General features: G+C 45.8%; 6 protein-coding genes across 6 annotated transcripts in view; 4 read left to right on the plus strand and 2 right to left on the minus strand.

Annotated features, from left to right (window-relative positions):
- Positions 1 to 140: 140 nt before the first annotated feature.
- LOC112674385 (histone H2A type 1) lies at positions 141 to 1518 on the plus strand. The gene has a single exon (XM_025470859.3). The coding sequence runs from the start codon at positions 210 to 212 to the stop codon at positions 600 to 602; it is 393 nt and encodes a 130-aa protein (XP_025326644.1). The 5' UTR covers positions 141 to 209; the 3' UTR covers positions 603 to 1518.
- A 679-nt stretch (positions 1519 to 2197) lies between these two features.
- Positions 2198 to 16488, plus strand: part of LOC112674381 (histone H3.1) — a 33226-nt gene continuing 18935 nt past the window's right edge. The window contains exon 1 of the mRNA XM_049105917.1: positions 2198 to 2777. Within this exon, the coding sequence (XP_048961874.1) occupies positions 2252 to 2662 (411 nt within the window). The 5' untranslated portion in view covers positions 2198 to 2251 and the 3' untranslated portion in view covers positions 2663 to 2777. The remainder of the gene's footprint in view (positions 2778 to 16488) is intronic.
- LOC112674389 (histone H2A type 1-H) lies at positions 5586 to 6066 on the minus strand. Its single transcript, XM_025470862.3, has one exon. The coding sequence runs from the start codon at positions 6012 to 6014 to the stop codon at positions 5628 to 5630; it is 387 nt and encodes a 128-aa protein (XP_025326647.1). The 5' UTR covers positions 6015 to 6066; the 3' UTR covers positions 5586 to 5627.
- Positions 6260 to 16488, plus strand: part of LOC112674393 (histone H2B type 1-C/E/F/G/I) — a 29164-nt gene continuing 18935 nt past the window's right edge. Inside the window, exon 1 of the mRNA XM_035710642.2 lies at positions 6260 to 6849. Coding sequence (XP_035566535.1) covers positions 6312 to 6692 — 381 coding nt within the window. The 5' untranslated portion in view covers positions 6260 to 6311 and the 3' untranslated portion in view covers positions 6693 to 6849. The remainder of the gene's footprint in view (positions 6850 to 16488) is intronic.
- Positions 9732 to 11840, plus strand: LOC112674430 (histone H4-like). Its single transcript, XM_025470896.2, has 2 exons — positions 9732 to 9806; positions 11488 to 11840. The coding sequence occupies exons 1-2, from the start codon at positions 9732 to 9734 to the stop codon at positions 11806 to 11808; spliced, it is 396 nt and encodes a 131-aa protein (XP_025326681.1). The 3' UTR covers positions 11809 to 11840.
- LOC112674402 (uncharacterized) overlaps positions 15043 to 16488 on the minus strand; it is a 36422-nt gene continuing 34976 nt past the window's right edge. The window contains 1 exon segment of the mRNA XM_025470887.3: positions 15043 to 15366. Coding sequence (XP_025326672.1) covers positions 15043 to 15366 — 324 coding nt within the window.

The following is a 16488-nucleotide window of genomic DNA, read 5'->3' on the forward strand; positions in this document are numbered from 1 at the left end:
TGTCTGATTGGTGACTATTCAAACTAACGTCAGAAACTAGTTCTGCCCAATCAAAACGCGAGAATCCGAAAGTTGCGTTTCCATTGGTTAAGATAAAGCCGCAACCGTAACCAATGCAAAACCTTCTTTTTCGCGCCCAACAGGGGCTATAAAAGGTGCTGGACTCGGCTTTCGCTTTTGCAACCACTTGCAGTGTACTTAGGTGCCTGATGTCGGGACGCGGGAAGCAGGGCGGCAAGGCTCGCGCCAAGGCCAAGACGCGCTCGTCGCGGGCCGGGCTCCAGTTCCCGGTGGGCCGCGTCCACCGCCTGCTCCGCAAGGGCAACTACGCGGAGCGGGTCGGGGCGGGCGCGCCGGTGTACCTGGCGGCCGTGCTGGAGTACCTGACGGCCGAGATCCTGGAGCTGGCGGGCAACGCGGCCCGCGACAACAAGAAGACGCGCATCATCCCGCGCCACCTGCAGCTGGCCATCCGCAACGACGAGGAGCTCAACAAGCTGCTGGGCAAAGTCACCATCGCGCAGGGCGGCGTCTTGCCCAACATCCAGGCCGTGCTGCTGCCCAAGAAGACCGAGAGCCACCACAAGGCCAAGGGGAAGTAGATCTCTGGATTGATTTGCCCTGCAGAACTTCTAGTCAAACCAAAGGCTCTTTTAAGAGCCACCTAAGGCTTTCTGTAAAGAGCTGAACACTTGAGAGATTCCTAAGAATCAAACAGCGCTTTTCGTCAATCTCCCAACTTGGATTAGGGGAGGGCAATTTGATGAAACTTCTATTGTAAGGGCTAAGGTTTCCAAAATCCTTTCTTGATGGTCATTAAACTTCGTGTATGGAGTATTCCAAAAACCTGTCTTGGTTCGTCAGAACTAGGTAAACGGATTATATGCAGGAGCTTGTGAACTCTTCGATACTGGTGTGCTTTTTCAGCTTCACAAAGAAGTTCTGGTGATGGAGTTCTTTTGAGGGCAAACAGCAGTTTCAAAACCTTGTTTTCTAGTTCTAGTTCTAATTGAAGACCTGAACGTACAGAGATTAACCCAAAACCTCCATTCCAAGCCAAAGCTATTTTTAGAGACTTTAGTGATTTCTGAGACCTAATCTGGCCTGTTTTCACATTGCTAAATTGAAATTTTAATCATCCTTAAATATTTGAGATGTCAACAGGTACCTGATGAACCAATGATCATTCTTCCTTTAAAAGTGTCTTTCTTGGTCTTTTTATTGTGACTTAAAGGTTTTGATGATACATGAATGGATTTAGATTCTCTAATTGCCTGCCGTGGTGACTTCTAGTTCAGAGGCATCAGATACGTCATGCCATGCAAGGAACCTACAGTTTTGGCAGTTGCTAATGAGAAGTATTGGAGTGCCTTAGTTTAGCCCTATATAGATTCCTGGTGGTACGCAATTAGATTCTTCAAGACAAAGGGATTACAAGTAATTCTGTTAAATTACAGATATATAATGCTTCGTACCTATGGCAGAGCCAGTCCCTCCGTTCCCAAATTAATAAAAAATAAAAAGACAGTAGGTTTCTATTAGCATTCTGAATTTCCAGGAGAGCAGAAAATTGAAGTCTACTACAATAGGATTGGTTTACATCACCTGAAAATAAGTTCATGTAAGTATGTTTCTCTGAAGTTACTAGCCTTTGATTGTTCACATACAAATTAGATTTTTCTTACGGAAAAATAAAAACAAATCTTTAAGTGTTCAAAGGATAACAAATTGGGGGAAGAGGGTATAGAGTTGAGCTGTCCTGTGTGGTAGCCACTAGCCAATTGTGGCTAGTAATCACTGTGCGTGGGACTAGTTTGATTCAAGAAGCGCAAAACACGTTAAAATACGCGCTGGATTCCGCAGAGTTCGTATAAAATAAAAAGGAATGTAAAATATCTAACAACTGTTGACCACATGTCAAAATGAGTGTTTTGGCTGTATTGGGTTAAAGCATTACTTAAAATAATTTCTCCTCGTTTTACTTTGTTCTAATGTGGATCCTAAAAAATTTATTCTTAGGTAGCTCGAATTGATTTCTACTGGAAATCTCCTAATATAAAGCAGACAGGAAAAATATATTGAGGTCACGGGCGAGTGTTATCAGGGCATTTGAGGCACCCTAAAAATTTCGAGCCCTTAACCAATCCGGTTACTGGTTTTATAGCCGGTTCCCTTTTGTCCAATCAGCGTCTGACTCTCACTATAAATACCATGACTGGCTCCCTCCTAACCTGCACGGAGTATCCAAGCCATGGCTCGCACGAAGCAGACGGCGCGCAAGTCGACGGGCGGCAAGGCCCCGCGCAAGCAGCTGGCCACCAAGGCGGCCCGCAAGAGCGCGCCGGCCACCGGCGGCGTCAAGAAGCCGCACCGCTACCGGCCCGGCACGGTGGCCCTGCGCGAGATCCGGCGCTACCAGAAGTCCACGGAGCTGCTGATCCGCAAGCTGCCGTTCCAGCGCCTGGTGCGCGAGATCGCGCAGGACTTCAAGACCGACCTGCGCTTCCAGAGCTCGGCCGTCATGGCGCTGCAGGAGGCGTGCGAGGCCTACCTGGTGGGGCTCTTCGAGGACACCAACCTCTGCGCCATCCACGCCAAGCGCGTCACCATCATGCCCAAGGACATCCAGCTGGCGCGCCGCATCCGCGGGGAGAGGGCCTGAGCCGTGAGCTCGCCCACTCCTTTTCAAAGGCTCTTTTCAGAGCCGCCACATGCACGATGAAAAGGCCTGTTTCCCTGTGATCCGTGGTGCGGCAATTTCCTCTGACAAGTCCCAGGTTGGCATTTTAGTCTTGTCTGATTAGTGTTGTAAAATTACTTCTAAGGGTTTTCCTTTGTCTAAGCAGATTCCTGCTCCAGTTTTATAATCTTAGTCAACTTCACCTGTCACCTGTCTTGTCCTGTTTGCTCTACTCTATCCCACAGAACGGTAGAGAAGACCACCTGTAAATCCTGTCTCCCTCTTAGGAGGTAGGTGGGAATTTCGAGATTACATTGTACTTTAGAAATAGAAAAGAAAGATCACAGCTGCTGTTAAACCATTGACCATGACACTAGTTGCCTTTATGTAAGTGACTTCATGGTAAATAGGACCTGTGATTGCCACATCCGAAAGTTAGGATGATGCTAATATTTTGCAGATTAAAAATGTCCTATAGCCTACCAGCAAAAAGTATCATGTCCTCTGTAATCTGCCTTAATCTCGAGCGGGTGGAATAAATTTGGATGGAAGCAGTGCCCTCCACTCCCTAGCGCACACTTGGTGGCTGTGGTGATCCAATCCAAGGCCAATTTCTAAGCACCTTGGTATTGAGAATAAGCAATCTTCCTTCTGAGCTGATAAAGCTAAAGTCCCACAAAAGAAGTCCCAGTTCCACTGATCAATAAAGTCTTGCTGGCTGGGCAGAGGCCCATCTAGAGGTTTGCAGTAAACATAATTCTCCAAATTAGTCTTTCAATTTTAAATATATGAAGATTTATTTAGGAGCAGTGAGTAGTTCTAGTTAATGTGATTTTGGATGCTCCATGTCTCTCAAAACAATATGCTAAACTGACATCTTGTGGCCTTCAACCTAAACTCTGGCCTTTCAAGTTGCTTTCATCACACAGTACCAGGACTTGTTTTGCTATAGGGATGGCACAGATAATTTTGGCTTGTGCTAATGTATAGATGGTGGGGCCATCTGCTAATGTAAGGCTCACTGAAGTAGTGATGGCATTGATCAGTCTGAGATAGGCATTTAGAGTTTCCTGATGATATACAAGAATATCATGAATATGCACACTGAGTGCAGGAGATAAGTCTGGGATGACCATAAAGATTTGGGAGTCATTAGTATATGAATAATATTTAAAACCAAGGGACAGGCCTACAGATCCCTTCTGGCTCCCCATCCTGTCTTGCAATCTCTGCATCTCCACTTTATTGCCAGTATTAAACTGTGTCATTTGCTTGAACCTATAAGCCATGAGACTGATGATGCTCATTCTCTGCTAACATTACCATCCTTCTAATTCCCAATTCCCTTGAACCCTCAGATCAGATGTTTCTGCTCACAGATCTCACTCCTCCTCTGTGCCCTCCTAATATCCTCTGCTTACTTCTCTTGCTACATTATGTTGTAATTATTTGCTTTTGTGTGATTCTTCCCATTAGATTGTTTTTCTTTTGGCTAAGCAATGTCTTACTGCCATGTCCTTAATGCATTGTACTTGAATATGAAATAAAAAATTGTAGAAATAGAAATATATTACGATTTAATGAAAGAGGAAACAAGAAATAGTCTTTGTCCCTCCATTTCTTGAGATGGCAGTACTAGTAAGTGGAAGAAATATTCTTTCTGAGGAGCCCTAGAATAAAAGGATCTTGCTTTGCCCATAAAGAAATGTGGACAACTACCAGGATCTTTTACCTCACTATTCTCAAAGCAGCTTTTGACTTTTCAAAGGTGTTCTTATTTTTGTTGTTGTTTGTTTCAAACTGTGCGTCTCCATAATCAAAATTTGGAATCAAGTTAATGGCATTCAGTATCATCCTTGTTACAGCCAAGCTTGTACTGCGATATTGGACATCTCATTTGGCAATGTGATGTCAGGCAGTAATGTGGATAATTAGATACTATAAATTATACTTGAACACTCTTAGTAAGCATGTCATTTCAAACATTATTCTTTAAAGGCAATTTTTAAAGATACATTTACTATCTTCCTGCTGACAACCCTAATGGGTTTCTGGGTACCATTTATGGAAACCACTCCTGCATCCTCCCAAAGTTGCTTTGAGAGTAAAACTGGTCACCCATAAGCAATCTACAACTAATTTCCAGATATGGACTTAGGTTAATTTATTGTTGTTGCATATTCAATATAAATGACTTTGAAATTATAGTCTATTTAGTTCACAAATGTCAATTTGCTGGCAAAGTATTCTAAATACTGTAGGGAAGGAAAACATGTTTTTCTTCTGCCCTTCTGGTACTCTTCTACCCTACCTGGTTTAAGGAATTGACATGAGACAGATTTAACAGGAGGAAATGCACATTTTATCACATGGATAGGCCCACTGAAAATTTCAACCCCAAAGAAACGACTGAGGGAGTTTTTGTACCTTAGACAAATTTGTGAGGACTTGACAAAATAAGGAAAACAGGTACTTACAAGCCCTGACTGATAAGGAAATATAAGCAGAATTTGAGCTGAGACAGATTAGGTTAAAAATTAACAAGGTTTGTTTCTAGAACTCCCTAGCCTTTAGAGACCATTTCGCTCTGGTGACAAGGATGTCTTTTTACCTTTTAGTATAGGGAGGGTATTTTTCATGTGGGCTTATTACTTCCGGCTTTCAGGGAAAGTGGTAAGGTCGGAGGGTCTTTACCCTGTTTCGCAAGTAGGCTCACCTGCCAATAATCACGCTGCCATTGTAGGAAACTAAAAGCAAAGGGAGACGGACCTTGGCTACAATAACTGAAGCGTGACCAAGGGTTAAAGATGACCTAGGCCTGGAACCTCTGCCCCAAATCATCCTTATCGGTACAATATAGTCCAGATAAAGCAAGTGTCATCTTTTTATGACTATAGAGATGGCTCTGAAAAGAGCCTTTGTTTTGTGACATTCCCTACTTTGCCCCTCATTTGGCTTTGTGGTGGCTCTCGGTCTTCTTGGGCAGCAGCACGGCCTGGATGTTGGGCAAGACGCCGCCCTGCGCGATGGTGACTTTGCCCAGCAGCTTGTTGAGCTCCTCGTCGTTGCGGATGGCCAGCTGCAGGTGGCGCGGGATGATGCGCGTCTTCTTGTTGTCGCGGGCCGCGTTGCCCGCCAGCTCCAGGATCTCGGCCGTCAGGTACTCCAGCACGGCCGCCAGGTACACCGGCGCGCCCGCCCCGACCCGCTCCGCGTAGTTGCCCTTGCGGAGCAGGCGGTGGACGCGGCCCACCGGGAACTGGAGCCCGGCCCGCGACGAGCGCGTCTTGGCCTTGGCGCGAGCCTTGCCGCCCTGCTTCCCGCGTCCCGACATAGTGAGTTACTAATAGCGTTTGTTAAGGGTGGCTAGAGCCCCACGTTCAGAAATGCACTTTTTATAGCTTCTCCTGGGCGCGAAAAGGTTGTTATAAGATTGGCTAACATTTCATTTCAATTTAGACCAATGGAAACGCAACTCCGTAGAGTGACCATCTTGATTGGGTCAAACTGTGACGTGATGTCACCCAAGGTACTCTCCAATCACCAGCGACCCTCCCCGTCTCCTTTGCATAAATCATTATAATTGAAGAGGTGCGTTGCCCTGGTTCACTTTGCTTTCCTGCCGGTCACCATGCCCGAGCCCGCCAAGTCCGCGCCGGCCCCGAAGAAGGGCTCCAAGAAGGCGGTGACCAAGGCGCAGAAGAAGGACGGCAAGAAGCGCAAGCGCAGCCGCAAGGAGAGCTACTCGGTGTACGTGTACAAGGTGCTGAAGCAGGTGCACCCCGACACGGGCATCTCGTCCAAGGCCATGGGCATCATGAACTCGTTCGTCAACGACATCTTCGAGCGCATCGCGGGCGAGGCGTCGCGCCTGGCGCATTACAACAAGCGCTCGACCATCACGTCCAGGGAGATCCAGACGGCCGTGCGCCTGCTGCTGCCCGGGGAGCTGGCCAAGCACGCCGTGTCCGAGGGCACCAAGGCCGTCACCAAGTACACCAGCTCCAAGTGAGTCTGCCAGCGGCTGAAAGAACGGTCCTGACAGACATAGACCTATGGCCAACCGGCTTTTTTTAGAGCCGTCCACACTTACTAAGAAAGCTGTTCCGCTGCTCGGATTCGGCCACAGTAGGAATGCACATCAATCTTTTGGATGTCCATAGCTATAGGTAAAGTGTAGAGTTCTAGTTAGCTTTGTGTATTTCAGTCTAATTTCCATTTGCGGGGGTCCCTGGGTGGCTCAGCAGTTTAGCGCCTGTCTTCTGTCCAGGACGTGATCTGGGGTTCTGGGATTGAGTTCTGCATCAGGCTCACTGCATGGAGCCTGCTTCTCCCTCTCCCTGTGTCTGCTTCTCTCATGAATATAAATCTTACAAGTGATTTCCAGTTGGTTTTTAATACTATTCCACGTATTCATATCCAAGCTAACAACTCCCCGGATCTTTGGGCTGCAGAAATATTTGCAAGTCCTGAACCACCGTGTTAACGGAGGAAGTCCTAGGCATCCTAGCTCTCCGCATATCTCTGGGTGGGGTATCCACACGGGGCCCACCATCTCCCATTACGATTCTAAGCATTGTGAAAGGGGTATTAGCGATGTGACCAGTAAGATTTGAAAATTAAACCGGAGTTCTTTCTCATGGGCTGAGTGAAGAGGTGAAAATATTTCTTTTACTTCTCTGTCTCTTCAGTTCTCTTTAAAATCCTATTCCCAATAATGCACCATATCTTCATTGGCCGGCAAGTCTGCTGCCTCTGACAGGGAAAGCCAAAATTAAAGGCAGGTCTGGTATGGGTGCTGTGTTGCACTAGCTGCTGGAAATCCAGGAAGATCTACCATTATTACCTTTGCTTAAGAGTAAGGACTTGCAGAGAGGATTGCAAGAACAAAATACATGTAGCCAGTGTACTTAAGGCTAACTTTGACATTTGCTTACGCAGTGCATCCACTATTCTTCAATCTTACATTTATTCTGCCAACTGGCCTTGAGTGCCTCTGCTAAGGAATGTATCTGCAATGGGAAAGTCCTAGCATTTTCAGAAGAAACAGTTAAGAAAATACGGACTCTAAAAAGAAACTGGGAAGTGAATGAAATGGAGCCTACTGACTGAATAAGGTCTTGTAGCTGGGAGGGGAAGTCTGCTCCAGGCAGAGTGCCCTGGACTTAGAAATTCTTCAGCATGGCTAGAGGCTGGAATGGCTGGGGATGAATGTGGAAAGCTCTGTAGAAGGGGGGTAGCAAACCTTGCTATACTGAGGAGCTTTGTACACTTTGAAAAGATTTAGAAAGTTTATCTACGAGACCACAGAATTTTAAAATCTTGTAAAATGTCTGATTCAGAATCCTTATTCTGGTGGCCCAGTTGAGAGCAGCTTGAAAGGAGGTGAGATCCAGGTGAAAAGGTTGGAAAGAGCAGCCAGGGGTGAGGGTCTGAACTAGGTGAGGCAGAGATCAGGAAGAGGAAGAGGGGAGGAGGGGATGTGAAGGGAGTTAAGGGGAAAGGGAGCAGAAGGGTTAGGCCTTGCTGCAGACTGACTCACAGGGGTGAAGGAGGCCAGGCTAGAGTGTCTGGCTTTCAGCTGTGCCAAGTCACTATTCAACAAAGTGGTTTCAGAAGGTGGGCGTGGGAGGAAAAGTGATTTGCCAGGTTCATTCTGACTTGTTGCCCCCATAATACAGCAGCTAGGCATATACTGAATATCTAAAGCTTAAAAGAGTTTGAGAAAACTGCAGAAGTGGGAAGGTCACAGGAACCTCCCCCACCCTGCTCAGCCCTTCCCTGAAAGCTGGAGATAAACCTATCCTGGGGAAGGGGCCAGCCCTGTACCCTGAGGAGGGGAGGCCTTCTTATAACCAGAGACCAGGTATTTAGATGCAGGGTCACAGGAAAAAAAAAAAAAAAAAACCTTGCTGTTTCTTCGGTTTACTACCCCAAGCTCAAACCACTTTGTCTTGTCACATCTTCACAAATGCATCTTTGTCTAAAAGACATGAAATTCCCCCTGATTAGTTGCTTTGGGACTTCCTTCTCTCCTGAAGGCATCCATGTAACATGCAAAACTTTGATAAAATGTGTATGCTTTTTTTCCTATTACGGATATTAATTAATTAATATCTTCTGTCAGTTTAACTCATAGGCAGAGATCCAAAGAAGGCAGAGAATGTTCCATTCCCTTACAGTTCATCCAACAAATACTTATTGCCCCTCTGCTGCGAGCCAGGCCCAAGTTCAAACCCAGCGGATAGGACAGTGAAGAGTTTCAGAACAGAGCTCCCCAATCCTTGGGTGGCTCTGCAGGAGATCCGGGATCTTGTCCCACATCAGGCTCCCTACATGGGGTCTGCTTCTCCCTCTGCCTGTGTCTCTGCCTCTGTCTCTCTCTCTGTCTCAAATAAACAAACAAACAAACAAACAAGGCTCCCCCAAATGCCACTGACACGTGGACAATTTTGAATTAATGTCACCTGAAAATACCATAGGTCAGAAGGAAATTCTGCCCTTCCCCTAACTGCTTGAAAGAATTTAGGTGACGGGTTGATAACAGAGAGGGAATTCTTATAAGATGGAACTTTTTCATGTGAGATCTCAGCTCCTCAGGGCACATGTGCAATTGCTAAACATCTCTTCTCTCGCTATGAATTTCGCTTCTCTTTGTAGTCCCCTCTCCCATTCCTTAGCCGGAGATAGCATAGAAACCTTCATTCTTTGACTGCCTTTAAGTATTATTTTTTACAGGGCTTCTGAACTGACAAAATTAAATGTTTTTCTTCTATGAATTTGTCTCCTGTCACTTTAAGTAGTAGATCAGCCAGAGAATCTAGAAGGAAATGAAGGAAAATTTTCTAGCTCCTACAATATACAAAGATGTAGAACTCATTCTTTTAAATATGTCCATTTTCCTGCACTTAAAAAGTGCAATGCAATTGTGAAAAAAATTCCAAAGGGGGTGCATTCTTTCTTTAAACCTGAAAGAAGAAGAAAAATAAATAAATAAACCTGAAAGAAGTTACAATATTTTGAAAGGGAGCAGAATAGAGCATTTCAACATATGCCTCTTTTTGGTGTTGTATCAGTGACAGTGAATGTATATGCACAACAGTTATTGCTGGCACAGGCGAATGTGGTAAGAATTTGGTGGAAAATGTAGTAATATTAATTAAATACCACAAAATCTACATCCTCTCTGACAAGGCATTTCAATTCTAGGTTATCCTCAGGAAATAACTTATGTACAGAACGCTCTTTTAAAATAGAAAACAATAGAAAGCACGTTTTGTTAAATACTAGAGATTTTGTTTAAAATGTATCATAGAAACTATTTACGATGGAGTATTACACAGGCATAAACAATCACCTTTTTTTTTTTTTCATGTTCTCTAATGTAAATTTTCCAAAGATTCAATGGAGAATAGATTTCCTTTGGTAAAGGAAGCTGATTAAACTATAGAAGAGAATAGAATTTTTAGGAATAGTTCTGTCAGGGAGCATAGATATCCTGTCCCTTTCTAAGTCTTTGTAACCAGGCCAAGAATCACATTGGCATGAGACAGATTAACAGGAGAAAATCAAATTCAGTTGTACAGGCAATCCATACAGACATGAAATTTCAAAGACTGTCAAGCAAAATGTGAAGTATGTATGTCTTTCTGAGCTAAGGAGAAAGAGTCTGGGGCCTGGGACTTCAAAGGGAAGCAATGTAATTCACAGGAAGAGTAATTGTCTGGTACACAAATATTTGCAGGCACTCAGACAAACAGGCCTTGGTCCTCCCCATGGTCTGCACCTAGCTCATAGCATAATACAATTATCTGCTGTGATGACTCTCTTCCTGGACCAGGTGTTCTATCTAATTACCTTTTAGGCAGTTGTGGAGGGGGTAAAAACTTTTCCAGAATTTGCTGGATTTTAATACCTTCATGTCAAAGCAACCACTCTTAGGATGGCCTGCCCTCACCCCCTACAGTTCCAATATTGTGTTAAAAGTGGTACATCTGGGCAGCCCAGATGGCTCAGTGGTTTCATGCCGCCTTCATCCCAGGGTGTTATCCTGGAGACCCGGGACAGGCTCCTGGAGACCCGGGACAGGCTCCCTGCATAGAATCTGCCTGCTTCTCCCTCTGCCTGAGTCTCTGCCTCTCTCTCTCTCTCTCTCTCTCTTTCTCTCTGTGTGTGTCTCTAATGAATAAATAAATAAAATTCTTTTAAAAAAAAGTGATACATCTGTACGTCCGTACTTCAGTACAGAAAAGAATTATTTTACATATGTGGCTTGTTAAGGAATTGCTAGGTAATTGGTTAAGGTATACCGTAGTGAATTCTTAAGAAGGACTAACAGGTATTAAGAGCAACTTTTTTGTGTCCTTAGAGAAGGGGAATTGATTAAAATATAGCGTAAAGAAGTTCCGAGACACCATACATAGCATTGTGTGAATTTTCTTTGAAAAAATATGTGCATTTATCTGTTCACCAAAATATCAAATTAGCTAGCAGTAGTAACTGTTCTTTGTGTGGTGGGAGAAAAGGTTATTTTATTGCTTGTCCTTTTTTGGTATTTCTAACAACATTCGCGTTTGGCATTAGCATTCAAAAGCAATTTTTAAAGCTTTAACAGGGTAACAGAATAGTTAGGAGGTACAAAACAAACCCAGTACAAGGAAACCTAAGCCTGTTTTGTTTTTTGTTTGGTTTGGTTTGCCTTCCCTCTCCCACGCAGTGGCACTTTCATCTTAGCTTCTCAGTTCGGTCCTCTAGCAGAGGTAGAAAAGCCTGCAGCGCTGGAGAAGGGACGGGACGTTGTGCACTAGTCTCTCAGCTCGTTGGGTCGCGGCAAGGGCGGGAAGGGGCTGGGCAAGGGCGGCGCCAAGCGCCACCGCAAGGTGCTGCGCGACAACATCCAGGGCATCACCAAGCCCGCCATCCGGCGGCTGGCCCGGCGCGGCGGCGTCAAGCGCATCTCGGGCCTCATCTACGAGGAGACCCGCGGGGTGCTCAAGGTGTTCCTGGAGAACGTGATCCGGGACGCCGTCACCTACACGGAGCACGCCAAGCGCAAGACGGTCACGGCCATGGACGTGGTCTACGCGCTCAAGCGCCAGGGCCGCACCCTCTACGGCTTCGGCGGCTGAGCTCCGGACCGTTGTCCTCCCTAAACACAAAGGCCCTTTTCCCGCCCCCCCCCCCCACCCTCACCCAAGGAGCCGTGACACTGGCTTGTAGTGCTTGCGTTGCGCACACGCCCTGCGGTGCAGAGCTCTCGCTGGTCTGTGTGGCCACAGCGCTGTGGGCCATGTCACTGTCACTTGCACAGGTTGCTAGTCCTGTCAACCAACCCTATAGCCAAAAGTTTCCCCTGAGTTGGTTCGGTATCTTTAAGTTCGTGCAAGAATTTGCTCAAGGAGGTAGGTCCTGTGAAAGGGCTTTTAGAGCTTGTTGGCGTTCAGCATAGGTTCCTTTGTAAAACTGGACACTGGAGAAACGTTTCTACCTCTGCTAATCTTGCAAGAGATGTCTTAATGGAGAGTCTGCCTGATGCAGTTGGAAAAATGTTCAGACAATAATTCAGAAAGAATTGTCATAGGAAAAATGACAATTTTTAACTTTAATTATAATCTTCTCCATGAGCAAAATGAGACCTGGCTTGTCAAGTCAAGGAGGTCACTGGTCTATTAGCTCGGAGGGACAATTAATGGCCTATTACTTGTCTCCATCACTTACCCCAAAGAATAGAGAACTTTTAAAATTTAAAGTGAATAAAGATGTTTTGGTCTTTTAAGGATGATGATCATAGTTGGCATTCATTAGGTGTTTATAATGGACAAATCATGAATGTGTCATTGGTGATTGCCAATAAAAACTCAGTTACAGGGACGCCTGGGTGGCTCAGCAGTTGAGCACCTGCCTTCAACCCAGGGCATGATCCTGGAGTCTCAGGATGGAGTCCCACATTGGGCTCCCTGCATGGAGCCTGCCTATGTCTAAGCCTCTCTCTGTGTCTCTCATGAATAAAAATAAAATCTTAAAAAAAAAAAAAACAAACAACTCAGTTACAGTTACAGTAACATTGTTCTGTTTAAGCAAATATAAGTATGTTTTATCCAACTTAAATAGTATGATTGTTACACATTTATATTAGAAGCATTTTATCTGATTGCAACAGGGATGAATATTTTTTATTTACTCTCTTTTTTCCTATTGTGAGATATATAACACAACAGTTCTACAATTGTATATGGCTAATCACAAATACAAAGTATGTCTTTTCTCATGAAATGAGAAAGTATGAGTGGCCCAGTGGTCACTTGGGAAACTACAAAAGTAGTTCAGATGTAATACATTAAAGGTTTCGTTATTCAAAATTTAGGACCTGGATTTAGGAAAGATATTATCAAGAAGTTTTCAAAGTTTCATTAAATCAGGCTATGAATATAAGTCATAGATGTCTAAAGACAAGTACTAGAATATTAGCTATAAAAATTGCTATTTTTATAGCAATTTATAAATAATGTACAGAATACCTAGAGCTTTTTTAAATTTTTTTTCTAAGAATTGACTTTTATCAAAATTATTCAAGAAATTAATGGAAAGCTACAAATGCCTAATTGACCCTCAGAACGTGTTGGGGAAATATAATTTTAAAAAAAGATCTCCCATCTCAGAAAATTGCTCCACAAAGGTACTAGAAATAGAAAAGTTTCATTATTGAATAAGCATTAAATCAGAATGTGATACATATCATGCAGTCTGCTACAGGAATAGCAGACAAAAAAGAAATCTCACTCTGTCGGAGAGCTAAGTGAACACAAAGCATTCAAAATACTGCAGGTTTTGCAATTTGGAGTTCTATGTTAGCTGAAGTTAGGCCCAGGTCTTCTCAGGAAAACAGGAGATTACCATCATTAAGAAAGGCACCACTGTATTTCAGAGATGCCTCTAGGGTCCTTGAGGACCCTACCAGCTCTGGTAGACGGGCTAGATGCACATTTAACATCTGACCTTACAAGGGTTAAATCTTGGTGAGGCAAGAAGGTGTTGAGTTTTTAACTTCAGCTTTAAAATGTATATATGTCATCATTGCTTATTCTCTTTATATGCATGTGGGCAATGACTACTTCAATCTATGTATCTGCATTAGCAAAGCTTCTTACCAACACCCAAGTCTTCACCTTTGATTTTGGGATCTTTCTCTAGTTTTTAAGATCTTCTCTGGGAGAATCCTAAAACTACTTTAAGAATCGGTCTGGATTTACGTCCTAATCTCGAGTTTGACTCCTTTTGTACTTTGTACTAAGGATCTCTTTTTAGTAGCTCTCCTGGGTTAGGAGCTGCCTTCATTCATGGTAACATTTGTGTTGCAACCGTTTCCCTTATTTAGCTGAAATGCCTTTTTTTTTTTTTTAAATTTATTTATTCAGAGAGAGAGAGAGACTGAGAGGCAGAGACGCAGGCAGAGGGAGAAGCAGGCTCCATACAGGGAGCCTGACGCGGGACCGGATCCCGGGTCCCCAGGATCAGACCCCGGGCTGCAGGCGGCGCTAAACCGCTGCGCCACCGGGGGTGCCCTGAAATGCCTTTTTATTGCATCCCACCCTCACCAGCTGTTCTGTAGGTATTGACCAGCATCAAGTCTTCTACAGGCTTCCAGTCTCTGCTCCCAGTGGAAACCAGGTCTGAAGCCCGGGGCTAATCACATGCTTGGTCTCTTAGAAGGGAGACAAGCAAAGTATGGCTCGTCATGACTTGCTCTCCAGTTAAGCTCATTTAAGCAGAGGACAGATGGCACCAGAATAGAGGTCACTAAATTGTGATTAAGCTTTAAGGCCTCGTATACACTGAAATGTGCCTTCTCGCAAACTCCAGCTGAGGTGCCAGGTGCCTTTCCTCCTTCCAATGTCAGGCAAGATTAGTATTGTATTAAAATTCCGCTTAAAGACCTATTTTTTAAGATTTTACTTATTCATTCATGAGACACAGAGGTAGAGACACAGGCAGAGAGAAGCAGGCTCCAGGCAGGGAACCCAACATGGGACTCGATCGTGTATCTTCAGGATCATGCCCTGGGCTGAGGGCGGCGTTAAACCGCTGAGCCACCCGGGCTGCCCCCGCTTAAAAGATTTAAACGTCAAATGTTAAATACAGAAAACCTAATACAACTTCAAAAACAAACCCGGGGGAAACCATGTAAAATTTAGGACTAGCGCTTTCTCCAAGAACTAAGGATCGGTAAACACAAGGACGGAAACAGATACTTCAAGGCCAAACTCCTTTTTCCACAAGCTAGAACTAAACCAGCATCGCAACTCCTCAGATGAAAGGATGGAGGCCCTGAAAAGGGCCTTTGGTTTAGGCAACGGATGCGGAGCTCAGCCCCCAAAGCCGTAGAGGGTGCGGCCCTGGCGCTTGAGCGCGTAGACCACGTCCATGGCCGTGACCGTCTTGCGCTTGGCGTGCTCCGTGTAGGTGACGGCGTCCCGGATCACGTTCTCCAGGAACACCTTGAGCACCCCGCGGGTCTCCTCGTAGATGAGGCCCGAGATGCGCTTGACGCCGCCGCGCCGGGCCAGCCGCCGGATGGCGGGCTTGGTGATGCCCTGGATGTTGTCGCGCAGCACCTTGCGGTGGCGCTTGGCGCCGCCCTTGCCCAGCCCCTTCCCGCCCTTGCCGCGACCAGACATGGCACAAGCGCTCTGTGCGACGACCTCCCGGCGCTGGGCCTGCGCCTCCGCCGGGAGTAATTATAAGCAGGCGTCGGACCTCGTTGAGAACTGAGGGCGCGGGCGGGAAGCGGGGCTTCGGCCCCTCCTCGGGCTCCGCCCCCTCGGGCCGCGCTCCCGGGACCGTCCCGTGAGAGACGGAGCCGGGCGCTCGCCGCCGAGCTCGGCGGGTTCCGCAGCCCAGGGCTGTGCGCTTCTGCAGCCTCCCCTCCTTACTCAGCGGAATGCGATTAGGGGCTTCCCGTGTCCAACAGTCCTGCACGTCCTCGTCTCCATCGGAGTAATTGTTAGCTGGGAAGGGTACCCCCAGAGGCCACCCCAAGATAAGACCTGCCGCCGCAAAATGGGCCACTTTGGTAGGAAGGGGAGCAGAGTATGGCACCCCAAAATGGGATCTTTGGCATAGACTGTTTTCGAGCAGATTTTTTTTTTTTTAAGATTTTATTTATTTATTAAAGACACAGGGAATAAGAGAGAGACAGAGACACAGGCAGAGGGAGAAGCAGGCTCCATGCAGGGAGCCGGACGCGGGACCCGATCCCAGGTCTCCAGGACCACACCCCGGGCTGCAGGCGGCGCTAAACCGCTGAGCCACCGGGGCTGCCCTGAGCGGATTATTTTTAAGAAATGCCGTACACAGGAGAGTCTCTGAAACCAGAGTAGAAGTCACTCTTAGGGACATTTTCCATGTAGGAAGGAGACCTCAGTGGGGAAGTGTGTCCCTCTCTGCACCAGAAGAAGAAAGTCGGTCATCGGAGTCTTGTCCGTGGGAGAAGGCCCAGACTTCATTCTGCGTGACAACCTGTTCCCCACCCGTTTCCTGGTGGCCCATACGTGCCCCCCTCCCTGCTCACTCCCCTCCTACACCATCTTGGAGCTGAAGACAGTGTTCAAGGTGGTGGCTTCGGCTTTTTCAGGGAGTTTTACTCAGTTCTTCAGAGTATCTCCCACGTGTACAGGAGGTGTACATGTTATTAAACTGCAGTTTGTTTTTCTCATTAGTTTTTTTTTTTTTTTACGGTGGGGGGAATCACAGCACCTAGAAGGGTAGAGGGGAATTTATCCCCCCCCCAACTATTCTTTTTACTACATCTT

The sequence above is a fragment of the Canis lupus genome, chromosome 35 (assembly GCF_003254725.2).
Source record: "Canis lupus dingo isolate Sandy chromosome 35, ASM325472v2, whole genome shotgun sequence".
Classification (NCBI taxonomy): domain Eukaryota; kingdom Metazoa; phylum Chordata; class Mammalia; order Carnivora; family Canidae; genus Canis; species Canis lupus.